Here is a 21065-nt window from a genome sequence, read left to right as displayed (position 1 = left end):
GTTATTATCATTTTTTGCCTTTTGTGTGCATGTTATTACCATTTTTTTTGTTATACATTTATCATACAACTTGTATAGATTTCATAAGATGGTGGATATTTGAATAAGTCAAAGGGTGTCTGAATAACCCAAAGCCTTTACTAACTGGAAATATAAGGGCCCACATATTTCCACCCTTCGAGAACTGTATACGAGACTTCATCTCGTACAACGAGCAGAAGTCATGATAAAGGTCCCTGTCTCGGACCTTTTTCGACTTCTTTTTCCAAGTGCAAGAAACCCCAGGGGGTTGTGGGTTTTTTTATACCAATTGAGGCTAGCAATGCAATGTAGTTGGACTCTCATGTCGATCTAAACGAATCATCCTTTCCACGTCACGTTTTCGATAAAATCCTCTCGTAAAAGTATTTTAACAATGCTTTAGCTGATATTAGTAAACTTTAAATTTTTGACAATATTATGCATGCTTTTAAAAAGTTGTTAGTAGCTTTTTAATTTTATTAAGACCAAATTTAGTTCCACCTATATAGTTACTTTTATTAAAACCTTTACACATAGGAGTGCCGATATTTATAGCATGCCACTACAAATTAAAAAAGGGGTATCAACATGGTCAAACCCGTCGGAAATCTGTTATGAAGACGGTTGTATCAACTGAATCTGTCAATAATCTGTCACATGAAATACTGTCGTGAGTTGTGGTTAATCTCATTGGTGACAGATTAAGGGTACGAGGGGTCTCAGACTCTCAGGTGAACTACTTTACCGTTGCCAAAAACTTTTGTAAGGGGGTCCAAGGTGGTTGTTTCCAATAACGAATACATTAGCGAAGAACTACCGACATAGTGTTTTATTTAATTAAACGTTTTAATTTGAATGTTTAGATTTATAATAAATCTGTTGGTATTTCGTCGGCAATTGTACCTACATGACTATAATAGTATGTTTGGGATTGAGTTTGATGCTTAATGTCTTACTGGGTTTTTCAGCTGCCCTTTACTACTCTAAATTTGATTACTTTATTGGTATTATATAAACAAGAAAAAAAATCAACATCTATAAAAAAATTATTGTTGCAGTCTTGAATAAGGACACGACCTATATGTAACACGTCTTGAGTCTACCATTTTCACAGTATTAATAGTTTCTTTGATATTAAATACTAAAACTAATATAATAGGGCAAAAACCTTTTTTTCTTTCGTGACTAATTTGGATCACTAACAGATCATTAACGCACCTATCATCTCCATTTCTGGAGTATTGAAGAGACGGAAACCACCATCAGAAGGAAACCCACCATAGGTGAGATTACCTCTGGCTTATTCTAGAAATCCCCTATTCTTTTTTTTATCACGGTGAAACTTGAACCTAAAACCTTTCTTTTTTAGCCAGGGATCTATCTTTACTACCACTAATATTATTATATGTTGTATTTATTAATTATCTACACCGTAAATACGTATTTAGAGAAACAGTTAAAGATTATAAAAACATGTTAACAAATTAGTTTAATTGATTTTTTTTAAATACGTATATATTTGAATTTAAAAATACAAAAATTATATAAAAACATGAAACATTTTTAAAAATATATAATTTACAAAAATATGATTTTGTCAATGTGCTTTAGCTCAGCTGACATTGAAGGAGAAGTGCAGATTTGTACTAGAGATTGCAAGGTCACAAGTTCGAATCCGACCCTAACCGGGTTTTATGGCAGTGAGCCTTCAGACGATTGGTTTTCCCCAGAACATAAGATGGTGGGTTAGACTACTCAGTGTTGTCTATGACTGCAGGCGTATGGGCGTCATCTTTTGCTTTTGAGTTATTCGTTAGTCATTAAAAAAATATATGAATTTAGAAAGCATATGAATTTTGCAGTCCAAAGAAGTGAGACTTAGTTGAAGGTGATGAACTAGTAACAGAAAAAGGAAATATATTGGTTAATGAAAGTTGAAAGGATCCGAAATTTCCAAGTCTTTGTTACAAAGGTCAAAGGACAAAGTGATTGCTTTTTTGCAGGTGATGGGATTAGGGATTGATGTGTGAATGAATGAACACACAAGCTTTTGCTTGACCTTTCACTTTAAACCCTTACAAATGCTTTCTGTTCCTAATTATTATTTTCTTTTTAGGCGATCTCCTAACATTTGTGCTTATCTCCAACCTTGTCTTTCCTTCACACACCAATTTCAAACAAAACTAAAAAAAGACTTGAATCTACACATTTACAACAGCATTTTAAGTCATTAGTTTATGAGCATATGATATAATTTTATTTTATGGTTAATTAACTATACATAATTATTCAATAGTTTTCCAATTTTCAATAGAAACCTCATCCACATCCATATAATTTATTAAAATACATATTTATCTATAAATTCTGTTCACCTTTTAAAAATCTCTTGCATTTAATTCAATATTCATAATAAGAATACCTCTCCCTGCTCACCACCACATTAAATTACAGGACACAGGAGAATTAATGAACACCCAAATATGATGTTACTTTAGTTTTCCATATAAATTTAGGTATGAGATATGGGGTGAGGACCGAGGACTCTAATGGAATGAAAAATAGTTATATTATTGTGATATTTACTAATACTTTGTATAAATTCATTAAAGGTGATTCTTAAACATAAACTCTTGCAAATTGCTGGAACACCATTCCCACATATAATGAATCTCATTGTAGATGTAGCTTTTATGTGCTACGCGATAAAACAAATAAAGTGTAAAATTGAAACCAAGCTACATGTTGGATTACAAAATAAAAATGCGGGTAAAAACATATACACGCTATAGGCATCTACTTGCTGTATATATTATATAACGTGTACAAATCTTTAACTTTTCAATGAGATAGTGCTTATTTAACTCTCTTAAAATGTAATCTATTCCAAACATATATGTCTTGGTTTCTTGCTTCAAGAAGGTGGGTCGAAATATGGCTTTCAAATTAAATTTCGAATCAGTGGTTGCTGAAAAAGGGAGTGAGTTATTGTGCACACTACTAGTTTTGTTGTGTATAAATCGCCATCCATGTATTTAGATTCTATACTGATGTCACATGATTGAGTTATGTTTATATTTTTAAATCTTACTTTAATGTGAGAGTGCTGGATATTTTGTGCTGATGGGATTTTTTGGGTCAATAAGCTACTGGGCTTGCCAATGGCCCATAACTCCATAAGTGCATATTAGTTATGCCCAAAAAGAAGCCCAAGCTCTTTGATGAATAGCAATATAGCATTATAGCAAAAATAAGAGAAATGAAATTGAAGGAAAGAAAATTTTTATAGTGTTGGAGAGGATTTTTTTTTAAGAAAGGAAATAAGAGAAAAATTGTGTTCCTAATTTTCATTAAATGGATGAAAAGAAAACAGATGGAAGGAAAACAATGAAAAATAAATAATAAGTTGGAAAGAAATGTTTTCTTTCGGATTTAGAAAGAAATGGGAAAAAAAGAAAAGAAAAATAAAATAGGAAACTAATTAATGAAAACAAAATTTTCTTTTATTTTCTTTTCTCTCATTGAACTCGGAAACATAGAGAAAACTAAATCCACAGTTGAAGTAAGACACTTTTTTTCTTCTTTTAGGAGTAAACTAAAATGCTCTTAAATATTTCTATAAACCATTTATACATACACCTTATAAGATAGAAAAGAGACACCTTAACTACCACACTAACAAAATACCTTCATTCGGTTATTTGTGTATTGATTTATATAATCAAATTGTTATGGAATCTACATGAGCCGATCGGGGCTGAAAAAATTAAACAATTAGTGATAGGCAATCGATTCTTAGAAGTTTCGAATGATGTGCCATTGGTGCAACTGTATCATGTATGATGGTATGATGCAGGGACGGCTCCAAGAGGACGAAAAATTTTGGGCCTCAAGTAAATTGAGTATTTTGTTGGGTTCAAACAATTTTATTTTTAAATGGGCATACGTGGTTATGATTTGGGTTGTATAAAAAAGTTTTGTAAAAAATAGAATTAAGCATGTCTCAAATAAGATTAGAACCCATAACCTTTTGATTGAGAGATACCACTTTGCTACTAAGCCAAGCTTGTTGTTACTTAATTGAGGTTAAACATTAAATATACAAATTGTTTAAAAAAAATTCGGATATAACGGGTGTCGGGTCAGGGGCCGTCGACTACCCAGTTCCCAAGGGCCGGCCCTGGTATGATAAGATCATGCATGAGAAAATAAAATATCAAGTGGTGGAATATGATGCAATGGAAACTCTATATAAATAGATGTAGCTGGTAAAGAGTGATGTGTAGGAGGCATTGACTTCCACCCATAGTTATCCATGTCCCCTTTTAATGTTATTTCGATTTTCCCATATATATTGAACTTTGCTTATTTTGTTAAAAACTTTGTTTTTTATTTCATGTCTATGAGCATGCCACTTGAAAATATAATTGTCTATGAGCTTGCTTGAATATTTATTTGTCCTGAAAATATGATTATTTTCAACTTGTTCAACTGACGTATGAGATGATGAAGAAATTAAAAAAAATAATAGATAAAAATTAAATTAACTAATAATTTATAACTAATATTATTTTTATAACTATATATAATTTTTTTTGTGATTTAAAATATTATTTTTCTTGTGAGAATTCGATGGCTTGCTCTTTTTTTTAACAACGTTTGAAACCATCCTAATACCCAAGTGAGTTTTTTTAGGACTGATTTTAATTGTTTATACTGATTTTGACGCTCCAAGTCTGACTCATCCAAGAACACAATAAAAAAAGAAACTCATCATTATAGGAAACCCTTTTGAATCAGGCTTCAAACTTGAAACCTTAAGATCTCAAAACTTAATCATCATTTGAGTTTTAGTTTTATTTTTGTAGTGTAACGTTTACCTTTATTAGTATTTAACATTTTATTGTAACTTAAATAATGAATTGATTCAAAGATTTTATTTTACTAAGACAATTAAAAAAGGTATCTTTTTACCTATTTTATTTAATTAAATGTTATCCTAGGACAAAATAAACGTTACCACGTCATCGCCAACAGTTTTCAACCGTTTGTTTTAAATAAATCAATTGCAATGCGTAAATATGATTTAAGGAATAATATTAACTATTTAAGTGTGGAAATTACGCTGAGAAAAAATTTCAGCCAACCTTGCTTTGTTTTTTTTGTTAAATTGATAAATAATATTTAAGATTTTTAAAGTCTCAAATCATTTTTTGGTTATAATCCTTTGAAAATTTTCACAATATTTTTTTTAATCGTTTTTAGAAATATTTTACTATTAAAATTTGAAGGATCTTGTTGATCAAGTGATTATTTTTATTGATTTGACATCTTACTTAATAATTTACCTAACATTTTGATTTAATAATATTAATATTAATATTAATATTAATATAAATAAACAAGCATGAAAATCCTACGCAAACTATATTCATAGGGTATTCATTGATAAGGTATTAGAAGGTAGGATTTTTGTTAATTAAAAGTGATTAAAAAAATGGTCATGAATATTTCTTAAAATCTTAAAATATGATCTCTCATCAAAACATTTTCCATATTATTCTTGTAGTCACAATTTTAATTTTGGCATGCAATATTAAATAAATAACATCATTTCTGTTAGGAGGCAGGGTATAAGTACGTCACCCCTAAACTCAAATAACCACTCGAAGAATCCTCAAACGTTCGTTTACAAGTACGGGGCTATGATGTGATGCCCTAACCTTCAAACCACCGTTCAACGAATCCTTAAATGGGCGTTTGAAAATTGTGTGCAATTAGATTATCAGTGATGTATGTGTATGAGTGGCAACCCTATCTCAACATAACCTTCACTTCAATAGGAGAAAAGTGTAATAGCATAATATATACATTACGGTCCTATTATGCAATATAGTGACCTTTTACTTTTGGGATGTGAGCATAATATAAAAACAATTAAATTTCAAGAATCAAAACCTTTTTAACTTTTTCTAAAACAAAATAATGGGTTATGTTTGTGTGTGACCGGTCGGAATTCAACTTGAAAAATATTTGCAGAATGATACGATGTTGTCTAGGCTTCGAGTCAACCTGCAAAAAAGTTACGTTTTTGGAGTACGTGTAACTTCCATTGCTCGGTGTGGCTTAGGTGTCTTTCCATTCACTTATCTAGGACTGCCAGTGGGTGTCAAAAATGATTAGTGACATATTCAGCTTAAAACGGTCATATTGGAAAGCTAACTCACTCTTGTTTGTGGGTCGGCTTACTTTAGTAAAAGTTATAATGGGAAGTTCACCGGTATATTATATGTCTATCTGCAAAGTGCCTGTCAATATGGTAAAAACATTTGAAGGAACTGGGCGGAAGTTTATGTGGGGTGCTAAAAATAATGAAAGGAGGATCAGCTGGGTTGTATGGAATAGAATCACGACGGCAAAGAAATATGGTGGAATTGGGTGGGTGAGATTAAGCGAAGATTAAGTGCTTTGGCAGTTCCTTTGGAATATTTTAATTGTAAATTGATCAGAAACGCTATGGAGATGGATATAAGCGAAGATTAAGTGCTTTGGCAGTTCCTTTGGAATAACTGGGCACCTTCCAAAGTCAATTTGTTCTCTTGGTGAGTTGAAAATGATCGAATGAATAGCCTCAAAAGAAGCTTTGGCCCCATGGGGGGGTAGGCCATTTTAATCAATTATGTGAACGTAGCGGGTATATGGTGGAGACGGCTAATCATCTATTGATATTTTGCATGCTTGCACAAATAGTGTGGTGGCAAATTTGTTTGTGGCTAAAAATTCCAACCCCCATAATATGGTGACAATTAGACAAATGCTTGAATACGGGATTGACAAAGTCGGAAACTCTGGAAAAAAAAAAGGATAATTACGTTTGTGGTCATGGCAACGATGTGGAACCTGTGGAAAAGGAGGGAAAATGCCATCTTTGAGAACTTCAAGTATTCATATTTTAAAGTTGTTGAACTATTCAAGAAGGATGTTACATTTTGGCTAAAATATAAAGCCGAATCTTCAATTACCGTATAATTTGTAAGTTTTGTATGCAACTTTTGTTTATTTAGGGCTTAACCTGTTTGGTTTGGTTTAATAAAATGTTGTTTAAAAAACAGTTTCCTAACAAATTTTTGGTCTCCAATAAAATATTATAGGTGTAAATTTTCTTTTTAACCTTTTAATTTCTACATAAAAAGTCATCAAGTAAACCAAAGAGTATGAAACAAAGACTAACCAAACAAAAAGTCATTACTGCTTGTGCTTTTCTTTTTAAATTTCTAGTTTATTACTTAAATTTATTTAAACAACACCCAATAAGATTGCACCCAAGATCCAAGCAAAACATTACTCCAAAGTGATTTGTGGTTGGCTTTTATTTGACCTTTTTGACCACTTCTCATTTGTTAAGAACAGGTGTAAATGGCTTTTTGATATCATAAATGGCTACATCAATCATAACTCATGACATTTTCTATGTAATTGCTCCACATATAATACAAAATAAATAGTTATTTTACCATTAAGCTAGCTACTCAAGAAATTCAGTTATAGGTAAGCCAATTAAGCATAGCAATCATGACCCACAAGAATTGTTATTTTCTTTGGGTAGTTGTGGAACAAGTCTTAAAACCTTCCTGGATGTTTCAAGATCTTAACCACCCATAATGATATTTTATACAAATTCTCATAATACTTAAAAGATATATATATTACTTACAATTTTAGTAATCCAAAGTATAACTCATTTCATGATAGCAATCCATATTGTCCAAAAAGAGAGTTTTGGTGCCGCGCTACATTCTATTGGATCAAGTGGCGACAGCTTATTTGGTCATGTCATTTTGATTAATTTTTGTTTTGTTTTATAAGTTCCGAATCGTAACAAAAAATATCCTATTCGTGTCGACTCATCGTCTTAGCACTCGGGACCAACAATGGTTACGTTTTACCAACGTCAGACTTTCACCAAACGAATAAATATCGTTTTAAATAATTTAAATTTTGATATTCTAATCTTTTTATATGTTAATTTGACTGAATTCTTGTCGACTCACTGTCTTAACTCCCGTGACCAACAACGCTTGAGTTACCAACGCCCGAGTTTTACCAAATAAATATACATCGTTTTAAATACTTTATTTCTTTTATATTTTAATATTTTTATATGTTAATTTGACGAGCTTATTTTTTATAGGTTCTAGCGCACGAGTTTTGCCAATGTTATTTATGACATACCGAACATAACTGATACTGGCTGAATTTGTGTTGACTCACCGTCGTAACACTAGATTTTACCAACGCACGAGTTTCAATGCTCGGGTTTTGCCAATGCCTGGGTTTTACCGACCGAATAAACATCGCTTTAAATATCCAGAATTTATTTTTCAGGTTTTGTTCCAGTATTGTAATGAATGTTCACTGCTACAATGCCACGGGTACATCAACTATAATCCCAACTGGGTAAAATTCTAGTTTGTAACGTGACTAGTAGCACTTCTAACTTTCATTTACGTTGTCAAGGACAATCTCACGTTAGGTGGATAAGTACCATGCATGAAGTATAGGTTATTACCAATTAGTGACATATAGTTTGGATTATAAAATTCAATCCTTAATTTATAATTCATTGCTTTATGGGGTGAATCAGTTAATATGCACATATATTTTATAATTTAAGACTTGCATCTTGAGTGCTTAAAAAAAGGTAAGAATTAAAAAAGAAACAAACTACTTCTTTAGTCTTTAGTCTTTAGTCTTTATATATGGATAGTATGCCTTGCTAAAGACTTATGAGCATGGCTGTGCTTACACGTTGTTGGTTTATAATTGAATACTTCTTGATCCCAGATGGATTTATGAAATGGTTTTTCCTAAGTTTCTATATTAATCCTTTCTTTCTTTTCTTTTGTCAATTTTTCTTATGGATCAAAACCCTAAAAAGATGGATTTTTTGCATCATCTTTCTCCTCAATCAATACCTATTTGCGCGTGTTGTTGGAGTTTTACGACCTTTTTTCATCAGACCAGGAGCGTCTTCTAGATTCAGTGATGGTAACACTGAACCAAAAGACGCGGACATGTGGTATGATGTCACAGATTCGTTTAGCAAATCGAATACTACTTCTGGGATCTTGTTTTTACGTTACGAAAGTTCGTTTGAAAGCCCTAAAGTAACCGTATATGATGTATACGACGCTTGCTATGAGTTAGTTGACCAAGAAACAGCTTCAATATGCTCAAGTTTGGATCTTCTTGACGAAATCACAAGTTATAGTTATTCTGCTGCGAGTTCACCCGATAGTTCTTACTTATTTCCTAGCCGTCGGGACAAAGATGTGATTTCGAGCACGCGATCATCAACATGCAATTTACTAGAAGGTGATCACGAGGCTGCTAACAATGATGGAACCGAGTATGAGTTAAAAGGTGTAGTCAACTTTATTTTCAGTTATTTTAGTTGTTACAAATATTTTATTACAATTATAAATATACAAATATTAGAAACTACAAGTTGTTTCATGATCAAATACAAATCATTCTTAACATCAAAACAGTGACAACCAATTTGCTGTTATTATTAGGTTTGTTTTTTATAAGTATTTGATATTATTTTTTGTTCGTATTTTCTGATTTCCGATTATGAGACATTATAAGTTATTGTTGATATATATTTTGTTGTTATTATTAGGTTTTTTTCTTATGTTGTTAAAAATATTTGCTGCTATTAATTTGTTGCTAATTTTGATTTTTTTGTTGTTATCATTCGGGGGTTTTTTTTTATTATTATAAAGCATTGCTTATGTAGATTGGTATTGTAGTTGATGTTGTTTTCTAAGTTCTCATTTTTTATAGATTGGTATTATTTTCTATACTCTCATGTTAAGATTATTTTATACATGAACCTGTCCCCTAACAAATTTAAACATTTTATAGATTATATGAATCCGTTACTGATAGTTAAATCTAATGAACAAGAAAAGGATTCATTCTACCCAGTGTATGTCGAAAGAATGAAGTGGTTTGATCTTCTCAACCAAGAGCGAACATGTGGATTGAGTGAGTTTTCTATTCTCTAGTCAAAAATAACATTATATTCCGCTAGCGGTGTATGTTCATAACATGACACGAATTTAACATGAAATTCATAGTCTGAGATAAACGGGATTTGAATAGTTTTGGGTTAAACCTGTAAACACTAGTGTTTGGTAAACGTTCAAGGATTCACAAGTTGACCCAATATTTTATTTTATTTCATTACTTAACGTCTTAACTTAATCTTAAACTTAAAGTAACTGATTATCTTATATTAAAGAAAATGGGACCAAGAGTTTCTGGTTTAAACATAATTTTCTATGCACATTAGTTTTGTTGTAATTTTCTTTTATTTTAGAGTGCTCATATGTAAAAGGGGCAATTTTAAAACATAGTATGATGGTAATAAAGTTTTAAAATTGTTTTAAGGAATATTGGTTTTAAATAATCCCAACTATGGCCTATTGGTAAATATCAGTCCCAACTTTACACTTGTCTGCTGAGCGTCCCAATTATTGATGTATTTGTTTTAACGGGGCGCGACTAACGGATATTAACTCCATTAGTGATTTGCTGACGTGGACCTTCTTCCCCGGCCGGAAACCTGCAACTTGCCTCCATTCTCCCTAATATCGTCACACCGTCTCCCTCCCTCTTCAAAAGACATCGGAAATTAGAAAATGAAGTAGATTTCATCTTCTTACATGGCAAATCCCTATATACCAAACCTGATTTTATTTTCAAAAATTTGAAATCCATGTTACACGATTTACAAAATAAGTATAGGGCTTTTGTTAAGAGGATAAAAACGAGTCGAATAATGTGTCAATTACCTCGAATGATGTGTTAATTATGTCACCTAAATTTAAAAGGTGTTCTAATTAAGTCACTCAACTTTCATATTTTATTAAATTAAATGTTTTAACATGTTTTTTTAACATTTTTTCTTTTTTGTTTCACATAGGAAATCTTTTTATCTTTTTTTATGCTGATTTTATTTTTTGTTTTTAATTTTAATATTAACGTTTTTTTTAATTTTTTAAATTTAACTACATATATTACAAATTCCGACCCGCACATCTTATCCTACATTTCTTTCTTGACGTACAAAAAAATCGGCGAGACTCGATTTGAAGATTCAGTTACCCGATTTGGGGAAAATATGCATGAATGACCTAATTGAAACACTTTTGAAACTTGATTACTATTCTATGAGATACTCCCTATGTAAAAATAATTAAAAATAAAAATCTTGGGTTAAATGAGTCATGTTCGCCTCAACACACATGTTGTGTTTGGGTTTACGTGTCTTAACACATACCTGCCAACATGCAAACACGGCCTATTTAACCACCCTAAATACATTCCTTCATGAATAATCTTCATTGTCTATCCGAATTCAGTTACTAATAGATGATGCATATTATTGTAGATGAATTTCTAAGAAAGAAACAATACATGGATGATGAAAAAAGAATTGTAAAGAGCTTGGAAAGTGACTTGGAGATGGTGTATGTAGCACAATCATGTTTATCATGGGAAGCACTCTATTATCAATATAGAAAGCTTGAGGGTATGATAGCTAGTTATTGTGCTGGTACAACTTGTACATCTCCCTCCTATGGTGCATTATGCAGCAGTACTTTGGTTAGTAAGTTTCAAAGGTTTCATATTCTGCTTGAGAGGTTTATGGAGGATGAAAGATCTGAAAACGGTAAAAGATATTGGAAATTTATCCAAAAAAGGTCGTCTCTCGACAGCCTGCTTCAAGTTCCTCATGTTTCGGGTAACATCCGGTCCTATATAGCGTTACTAGTGATTGATTTGTATTAAAACTCGTTGTCTACACGAGATTGACTCATTAAACATTTAAATCGAGTCCATCTTAAACAAGCCCGAGATCTAGTCTAAAGATAAGTTAATTTAATTACTAAAGTCGGCCCAAGTTGCATTGTATAAAGGGTTTGATCAAGCTCTAGAGCATAGACGAACCTATTATTTATATGAATATAACAATTTTTATTTAATTGAATAGTAATATAATTAGGGTTGTTCACGAGTCGAGCCAGAGTGGTTTGAGCTCGAGCTCGAAATTAAACGAGGCGGCTCAGCTAGGGCTCTAGCTCAATTTTGAAGTTAAATGAGATTAAGATCGAGCCACCAAGCCAAGCCATGACTCAAGCTGGGCCTAGGTTGATTTTGACTCGATTACAAAAATGAGCCAACTCAGCTCAGGATGTTTCAAATCAAGTTTTTTTAGCTAGTTTAATTCGAGCGAGCCACGAGCCCGATCTTCGAGCCTCGGGCTTTTCGAACAGCCCTAAATATAATTATACGACAAATATAATCGTATACTCAATATTATAAGAAAAATATATATTACTATATGTGTATAAACAGTTATATGTGTATTAGGCCCGACACTGGCCAGGTCGGGCGGATTTGAGTAACGGATCAATACGGATTTTGAACAAAATGAGTTCGGGTCAAGGCGGACCATTTCAAAAAAAAAAATCAATTTAGTCGAGGTCAACACAGACCATTTGAAAATCCAAATTAAAATAAAGCTTATAACAAGCTGAACTCAAACCTAGACAAGCTCATACCCAGCTTAGCTCGTACTACCATGTGAATTACATCCATAGATTTCTTACCCGCCTTAAGCGGTGCTCGTCTTTGTAGATGACTTATCGAACCGTCAGGGCTCGTATCACATGAACCTATTAGTGCTTGTTTTATCTTTCTATTCTCACAACATTCAAATATTTTATACACTTGAAGAAAATGCGAACGTTCACAAAGAAGGAAGGAACGAAGGCTTAACGATCAGGGCGACTGACATGTTGCAGACGATCGAGAAATGCATCAAGACTTTCAAGTCGTTTATCGACTTAGATGAGAAGAAACCATGGTGGAGAGCCCGTAGTCGCCTTTCATGGAACCGTTCTCCTTTACAAGACCCCCGAGACTTCAACTTTCTGCATAATATTACACGTACACTTCGACAGGTAATATCTAAACTCGTTTAGCTCCTATCTGACCGACAGTTTGCGCAAAAACAAACTAATTTGAATTGGTTTTTGTGTTTATTGTTTGCATATAAAGAAAGAATTATGGATGAAAGATTTGCAAGGCAAGCAGAGATGTTGGTTGAGAAAACAAGTGAAAATAATGGCGGAAGCTGAGAAACGAGAGATGATGTTCGCCATGATCGATTTAAAGCTCGTGTCACGGGTGCTAATGATGTCGGTCATCTCAACTTCTCAGCTCCAATGGTGCCAACAGAAGCTTGATAGTATCCAGATCAGCCAAGGCCGAATCACACGGCCATCATCATCATGCACCGATTCATCACTGTTTCCGCCTTCTTGATTGCAGCATCTCTTTGGAGACATTTAGTCAAACGACCTTAACGACATCTCGTTGTTCAACCACGAATAACCAATACTTGTCACAAATATATGTATAAATTCATGTGATTACAAGTACTCTTACAATGTATGTCAAACCCGTGTTTCCCGATCAAACTGCAGAGAAGACAGACTCGAAAAAAGTTCTTGAATGCCTTCCGAGAGGCTGCCTTCTATAGCGCAAGGGTTATTGTGTGTAATTGTCTCACAGTTATTAGCTAAATCGGTGTGCCTTCGCTTGGAATGCATAATAATGGTATTATAATTGGTTAATTCTTGATTTTGTAAGTGATCACCGTACTTCCTCTTTACACCAGGAATGATTTTTAAACCTGCACGAACCAAGAGTGAAAGATTATATTAAAAAAAAGTTTTAAATTGGTTAATTATGATTTTTGTGCAATTATTTTTGTACAATTATTTTAATACAACCCATTCTGACCCGAAACAAAAAAATCGTTTTTCTGATTGACCCGTTTCGACCCAAGCCCTTTCTGACCCATGACCCGAACTAACCAGACCCAACCCGTGTGCCAATCGTAGTTAAAACTGTAAGAAGTCTTGATCCTTTGGGCCAAATGAATACCTGGGAGAGAGTCATCAATCGGTTGAGTTTCTGAACCACTGCAACTGCAACAAACATTATGCGTGTCCTCATATCCATTTACCCTGTTTTGGCCCGGTTATTTGAAAACGAGTAAGTACGAATAATATACTGATGAAGTAATGATCCCAAAATGGTAAAACCAAAAAGATTTAAATAAAAATTGTACCGATACATATGCTCAACAAACTCATCAACCAAAACGGGCCACGCTCCTGCAATAAGAAATAAAAATGTTAGCTTTTAGTTAAAACAATGCTCGTATGAAAACAGACAATTGGTTGTATTTTACCTTTTAAATGTCTCAAAAAAATGGTTTAAATGTTTACTAAAAAAAATTGGAGGAAAAAATATGTTTTTTAAGTTTGAACTCAATACCTTCAGGATCATATCCTTCAAGATTTTCATGTACACAGCGACTAAAAGCCAAAACTTGCCGCCAGGTGTCCTCGGAGATATTATGCCGCTGATTTTTCTACATATTCACTTCAAAAATTAACTAACTCCGTACGAACAAAATAAGATAAATGAGTTTATAAACAATGAAGGATGATGTGAAAATATTCACGGTTTGCAGAATGAGATCTTTGCAAGGGAAAAAAATGTCAAATTCTTGTAGTTTAATCTTTTTTGTGAAAAAAAATGTAAGCTTTTAGCTAAAAGCATGCACATATGCAGACTTATTTATACAACAAATTAATAGCATTAATCTGTAAAAGTAAAAACTAACTTCACCTCAACAAAGCTGCACCATTGATTGAGTAACCGAAACCTTCCGGATAAAACTAGTTTCCATGCCATGATTGCACGGCTTACAGCTAAGAACAGTTGGCAAAAAACGGCAATCCATGATAATAATCAAAACAGTTGGTTTCGTATTGAACGGTCATCTAAGATAATACTCCATATTTCATGTATATTCAAACTTACTGATGCTTCGTTGGCCATTTTCTCGGGATATGAAGAAGACGAAATTATAGAATCGTGAGAACTCACACGAGTCTGCCTGCAGTGCAGATTATAACAAGTTAAAAACACGTTTATACTTTATTGCAGACTACAAATATGAATGCGTTTCTAACTATCGGTGCAATGATGCTTTAAAAGGGATAACATAATACACTAATGAAAGTAGAAATCGATCGTATGATTCGTATCTCACCATCAAATCAAGCCTTGACATGAGCATAGGAATTTGTTCAAATATAGGCATCCTGTAACAAATCGACTAATATTATTAAACATTTATATATCTTGAATCTTTATTATGTTGCTATATTACTAGTGAAACCTAATGCTAAAAGCATAGTAATTAAATGCGCTAGGCGCACTTAAAGCGCACACGTGCAAAAAAAGTGAGGGCGTGAGAAAAAAAAACGCACATAAATATATATGAAAAATATTATTATTCTTCAAATAGGATAAATAAAAGCTATTATTTAGTATCATCTAATTAGTACCAAAGGTTCTAATTAGTCAATGTTCAAATGTAATTGCAAAACTCGAATAACTAAATGTCCAATGTAGTTCCTAAATATCAATAGCACTCCTTGCGTTTCTCTTGCTCAGCTTTTATCTTCTCATGTTCCTGTCATAGACACTGCCGAAGCGCTTGCCTAGGAAATAGAAGCGCATTTACTGCATTTATTGAGCATCGCCTGGAAAATGGGCCTAGGCGCAAGAAGCGAGGGCGTTTAATAGCTATGGCTAAAAGGTATAAAACATTAATACTTCTAACTACTTTGACTTTTGACCAGGTCAAACTTACACATACCTTTTGTCTACACTTGACTCTATTAGTTGTAGGAGATTGGATAAAGCATCCCTGCGCAATTTAGCCTTGTTTGACTCATTCACAGGCCTGTAACCATCTCCACCAAAACTCAATGCCTCTGATGTCACTTCTGCAACATATAATTTGAAAATCAGCTACTAATCAAATTAACGTGTTAGCCATGCGAAATTAACCATCTCCACCAAAACTCAATGCCTCTTATGTCACTTCTGCAACATATATTACAACAACACCCGCGCAGGGGGGGGGGGGGGGGGGGGGTTGGGTTTAACGCACAAATTAAGTTAACGTGGTAACTCTGAACCAAGTAGTGTAATTATGCATACAAGTAGTGTAATTATGTAATTACATCATAGTGTAATTACACTATACTATAATTACACTATGCTGTAATTATAATTACACTACAAGATTCGCACAGTTAGCACATTAATTAATTTGTATTTGATCAATTGATCCAAACCCTAACACATGGTATCTTAAATTTTAAATAATACAGCTATTAATACTAATTGTACAACATTAGTTAATGCACTATGGTTAATCATTTAAGGGACAAAATTGTCTTTACAATTTTGTACCCTCGTCTTTACACGAGTTTTGGAATTTTTGGTTATTTAAAGACTACTTACAATTTTCTCATTATTAAACAAACTCCCTCACTAAAACCGCCGTAACTTTTACGTACATTAATATTTTCTTAAAAAATTTACACCATCCAAACGAGCATTTTATTCTCTTTAAAGTATTGTACCACTACAGTTTTTCCTTAATTCATAGCAATTAACACGTTACGTGATTACTGGTATTACTGGTGTCTAATACGAAACTAGAAGAAATAATTGCGTGCAAATCTCTCCAATCGGATTCAAATTACAAAATTCACTAATAGACTTGAAAATTCACTAGTTTTACCATTAACCCGTTCATATAAAAGGATTCAATTACAATAGAGAGACATGTAAACGGGCAACAAGCTGCGCCTGTGCCCCCACCCGGCGCACCCATTTTTGAATAGCAAAACCAATCCTACTGAAAGCAAAGTTATCGTTCTTAGGCGTCGTTAAAATTTTTTTGCTTATATTATTTCGTTACTCGTTAGAGTCTACGGGCCTTTTTATTTTGCCTCGGCCGAGGCATATAAATTCTCGGAGACACTAATAACTAATAATTAATATTAACTAGCCGGGCAGGTTGGTAAAACTCAGACGATGATAAACCCAAACTTTAGGCGGTAAGTCGACGCATATTCGGTCGGTTTTGGTTAAGTGCGTTATAATACTGGAACGAAAAATCAAAAATAAAACAAAAACGTATAACATTTGTGGTGGATCAATTGAGTGTCGGTAAAGGTCCGAGCATTGCCGAACCCGGAAGTTGAGGCGGTGAGTGTACGCAAATTCGGCTGATTTCCGTCGCCCCAGTTATGGTAACGAAATTAAAACAAACTGCAGTGAGTCTATACAAATTCGTTTGGTTTCCATTATGTCATAGTGTTGGAACTAAAACAAAAATAAATAAATAAACAAATACAATAACCAATACGATATCACCAAGTGGCTCCATCGGCACTTGGCAACACCAAAGTTTGTAATTATTATATATAATAATTTCACACAACAAATGAATATAATTACCGCAATAGCGCGTGTAAATCCGGAACACGTCAACCCGACCCGGAGCAAATGAAGCATCTATTTGGATAAATTGAGGTGTTGGCCTCGGGATTCGTTGAGAAACGAAACCCCAGACCAATTGATTGATTGGATTGATTGATTGCAGAAGATAAGAATATTATTATTGCAGTTGCAGGTGGATTGGAATAATGAGTCCGATTGAGATGTGATTGATGATATTTTGATCCCAAAATCAATATTCAAATGGTTATGTTATTACCAAATTATATATATGTGTGTTTAATTGTTAGTTGTTTTTGATAGAATAGCGGTGTTCTCGGGGTGTTATGGTTTCGTATACGTTCACATGCTTTCATTGACTACCACATGATTTATTTAGCAAAAGATCTTTTAAACTTTTAATTGCATATCATCGTTATATAGGAACACTTTGGAGCCCTTTTTTATTACGTCCCGTTGTAATTTAAAGCCCTTTATCATGTTGTATGTATATATGCAAGAAACAAGAGTGAGAGAGAAGCATATGGACTCACCCTTCCTCTCAAGCTCATGTCATCGTCACATAGAAAACGACACTTCGAAGCTCCTTTTTATCACGTCCCGTTGTGATTTAAAGCCCTTTATCATGTATGCATACATGCATGTATGTATGTGAGAAACAAGAGAGAGAGAGAGAGGCATATGCCTCACCCTTCCCCTCAAGCTGGCCGTCTTTGACATACCGCCCCAACTCTAACAACCCCCCCCCCCCCTTAAGAAACTCCTCAAAGGTGTTTGGGGCTTCAAAGCCCATCCAAATTGCCCCCCTCGGAGGTGTTTCTCCATATCGAAAGGTCTTTCATATTGAACATTTAATCCCCAATAAGTCATTTGACTCATTCATATTGAACATTTATTCATGTATTGTCATTCAAGTTCAATGCATATGTTAGTTGAGTCGGTGGTCTAACTGGAAGTAACCTCTCTTTATAATTTAGATTAGATTTGGCCCGTCTACCACGACCTTACCTTTTGGTGCGACATTAGTGGGTATGTTTGTTTGTTGACCAAAAGCTTGATTTTGAAATCTAATTATTATTTTTATTAATTAAATTATTGTTATAGTATTATTATTATCTCAAATGCATAAGGTTGTGCTATATATTAAAATATGCATCCATCCCCATTCTATCCTGATTGTCCATTTGCTTTGGTACGTGATTTGAGTTCTATTAGAACCTAAAAGCAACAACATATACACTTTAATGACTATATACTAATCAATGAAAATGCTGGCATCAATTAAGAGATTTAGTGATTTATTTTCCAAAGCTGGACAATCATTTTTCCAACACCAAGCAAGGAAGCAAATTCAAAGTAAAAGACATTTATGTTGCATCAAGTTATAGGTAAATGACTTTATGTCTATAAAGTGCATACAAATGGGTTGAAATGTCAAATGCATGTTAATGGAGTGGGCAAGATCTGGTACCTGGAGTTAACCACAAAGGTTCACCTGCATCTACCTACAAATAATTTGAAAACGATCGTATTCATAATATTTGTTTTTTTATATGATTTTTTAACTTTTGAACTATGAGATAATTGGTAGCTGAAATCTGCATTCATCTTTGGGGATTAATAAATATTAAAAACAAAGCTTTTTGTTGAAAAAATAAAACAAGAATCTAAAATCTTCATATGTTTTAGTATAGTCGTTTATATCTACATTCTGATATTTAAAACGGAGCGGCAACAACTTCATATGATTCACTTTTTAAGTGTTTATTTTTATCAGTGTTTCGACGTTCCTGCTTCAAATTATCGCTGCAGTGAGTTTTTTTTTTATCTACATTTTGATATTTGGAATGGAGTAACGAAAATTCATATGATTCTCTTGAAGTACTTTACAATACCATGTTAACATAACTGCCACAGCACGCGACTGCCATCGTCTCGTTAATTTTATCTTAGAAACGATGCTTATTGATTAATAAACTGAAAAAAAATCTATATATATATTAAATTTATTTGAGAGCATAACAATACCGGCCTGCTGGCTGCTAGCTAAGTTTCAACAAGCCATATATTCAAAGTCACTATATGATAATAAGCATAGTGCACCCTTCAATAGTTCTGCAGATTCTCGCCACTGTTTCGAACTTGGGTGTGGGTTTGGAAACCATCACCCATGTCTACTATGCACGCCATCTCTCACATTCGCCATCTGCGCAATTATTGGCACATGCAATACACTTTTTTATCGAATATCGACTGAAGCAGTTTCCTATGATGAACACAATTCTTGGGCTTTGTTGTCCTCTTTTGGTATATAGCAAACGAGGTTATAACTTAACATAAATTAAATTAAATTTAAGTTTAATTTATATAAATTAAATAAATTTAATTTTTGTGTATGTTTCGACTTATATAAATTAAATTAAATTTTTGAGTTTTGCGTTATGTTCATGACCCATCAGTCCATTCACTTACTAAAGGGCTTGAGGAAACCTTCATCATGGGCTTAGAAAAATGTAAGGCCCAACTTTAATTACTTTAAGTTTAATATAAATCTTTCTACATGTGATTAGTTTAGGTTAATTCTTGAACTCTTGATTAGTTTAGGTTAATAACACGCCATATCGCCAATGAGCTTTAGCTCAACAAGCACGGAAGGGGAAGTGAAGATTTGGGTTTAAGACTACAAGGTCTCAAGTTCAAATCTGATCCTCACACGGTTTTACGGTCGTGCCTTCCTGTCACTAGTCATCACCAAATTGACACATGTTTCAACACCATAATGTGTCTATGATGTACGGGCGTGCTAATGGCAGGCACGATTGTACCAAGCTCTAGCTCGATAAATCTTGTGTAGACAGTACTAGACACAATATATATGACACGTGTCAAACACGTTAGCATATTGGCTAGAAGTAGAGGGTCGCGGATTGCCCCCGTTTCTAAACACATTAGGTATTAGACATTCGGCACCTACCGAGAACATTTGGAACCGTTTACAAAGTTATTTTTGGCATATAGTGGGTGCAATGGATAAATGGTAAAACGAGACGAACCAAAATAAGTACTGATAATAATAATAATAATAATAATAATAATAATAATAATAATAAGGGTCGTACTTTGTGGGGATGTGTGGAGATTAACGTGTGGTTGACACAAAGAACTCTCGAGCAAAACCTAAGAGATCGACACTGGAAGGAAGTCAAATACGCAAGATTGTTTACACACAGAGCCTCGCAAAACAAAAGTTATAAGTAACTAAGTACATAGACTCGTAGCTAGAACATATAGCATTCATGTTCATATAATTGGATTGTAGTTTAAATCTCTAGACATTGGTGTTGGGATTACATATCTCCTTAATAACGTAATAAGGATATATAGTAAATGGACTACAACTTCTGGATGATACGATAATTAATTAACGTAACTACGAGTTTCTATAATATATGTTAATTAGTAATGTGGTTAACAAAACTATGAGTTTTGGGTATTATGAGCCCTATGAATGGACAATTTTTATTAGCCACGTGGATGTTACAGATGTTATGAACCTAGTTGTGAGACAC

General features: G+C 33.5%; 2 protein-coding genes across 2 annotated transcripts; one reads left to right on the top strand and one right to left on the bottom strand.

The window, feature by feature from the left end:
• Positions 1 to 8814: 8814 nt before the first annotated feature.
• LOC143565371 (uncharacterized) lies at positions 8815 to 13432 on the top strand. Its single transcript, XM_077052361.1, has 5 exons — positions 8815 to 9444; positions 9976 to 10074; positions 11483 to 11836; positions 12832 to 13058; positions 13156 to 13432. Exons 1-5 carry the CDS (start codon positions 8874 to 8876, stop codon positions 13420 to 13422), a joined length of 1518 nt encoding a protein of 505 aa, XP_076908476.1. The 5' UTR covers positions 8815 to 8873; the 3' UTR covers positions 13423 to 13432.
• Positions 13433 to 13479: 47 nt separating this feature from the next.
• Positions 13480 to 15968, bottom strand: LOC143565384 (defective in cullin neddylation protein AAR3-like; the record flags this gene model as incomplete). The annotated part of the gene is made up of 8 exons (XM_077052373.1): positions 13480 to 13792; positions 14047 to 14129; positions 14234 to 14279; positions 14443 to 14539; positions 14800 to 14882; positions 14995 to 15070; positions 15227 to 15278; positions 15839 to 15968. Coding segments are annotated over 8 exons (806 nt in total), but the record flags the coding sequence as incomplete, so codon positions are not given.
• Between the last annotated feature and the right edge of the window lie 5097 nt (positions 15969 to 21065).

This window comes from Bidens hawaiensis, unplaced genomic scaffold, assembly GCF_021521415.1.
Source record: "Bidens hawaiensis isolate Kalapana, Puna unplaced genomic scaffold, B.hawaiensis_p1.1 tig00022325_1, whole genome shotgun sequence".
NCBI lineage: Eukaryota > Viridiplantae > Streptophyta > Magnoliopsida > Asterales > Asteraceae > Bidens > Bidens hawaiensis.
This window is presented reverse-complemented; position numbering and strand designations above follow the sequence as displayed.

What these genes read in the sequence shown, in the direction of transcription:
- LOC143565371 (XM_077052361.1), top strand. Translation starts at nt 8,874, where the DNA reads ATGAAATGGTTTTTCCTAAGTTTCTATATTAATCCTTTCTTTCTTTTC. An exon ending in TCAAGTTCCTCATGTTTCGG is followed by an intron (nt 11,837 to 12,831) that starts GTAACATCCGGT and finishes ATACACTTGAAG; the next exon opens with AAAATGCGAACGTTCACAAA. An exon ending in TTACACGTACACTTCGACAG is followed by an intron (nt 13,059 to 13,155) that starts GTAATATCTAAA and finishes TTGCATATAAAG; the next exon opens with AAAGAATTATGGATGAAAGA.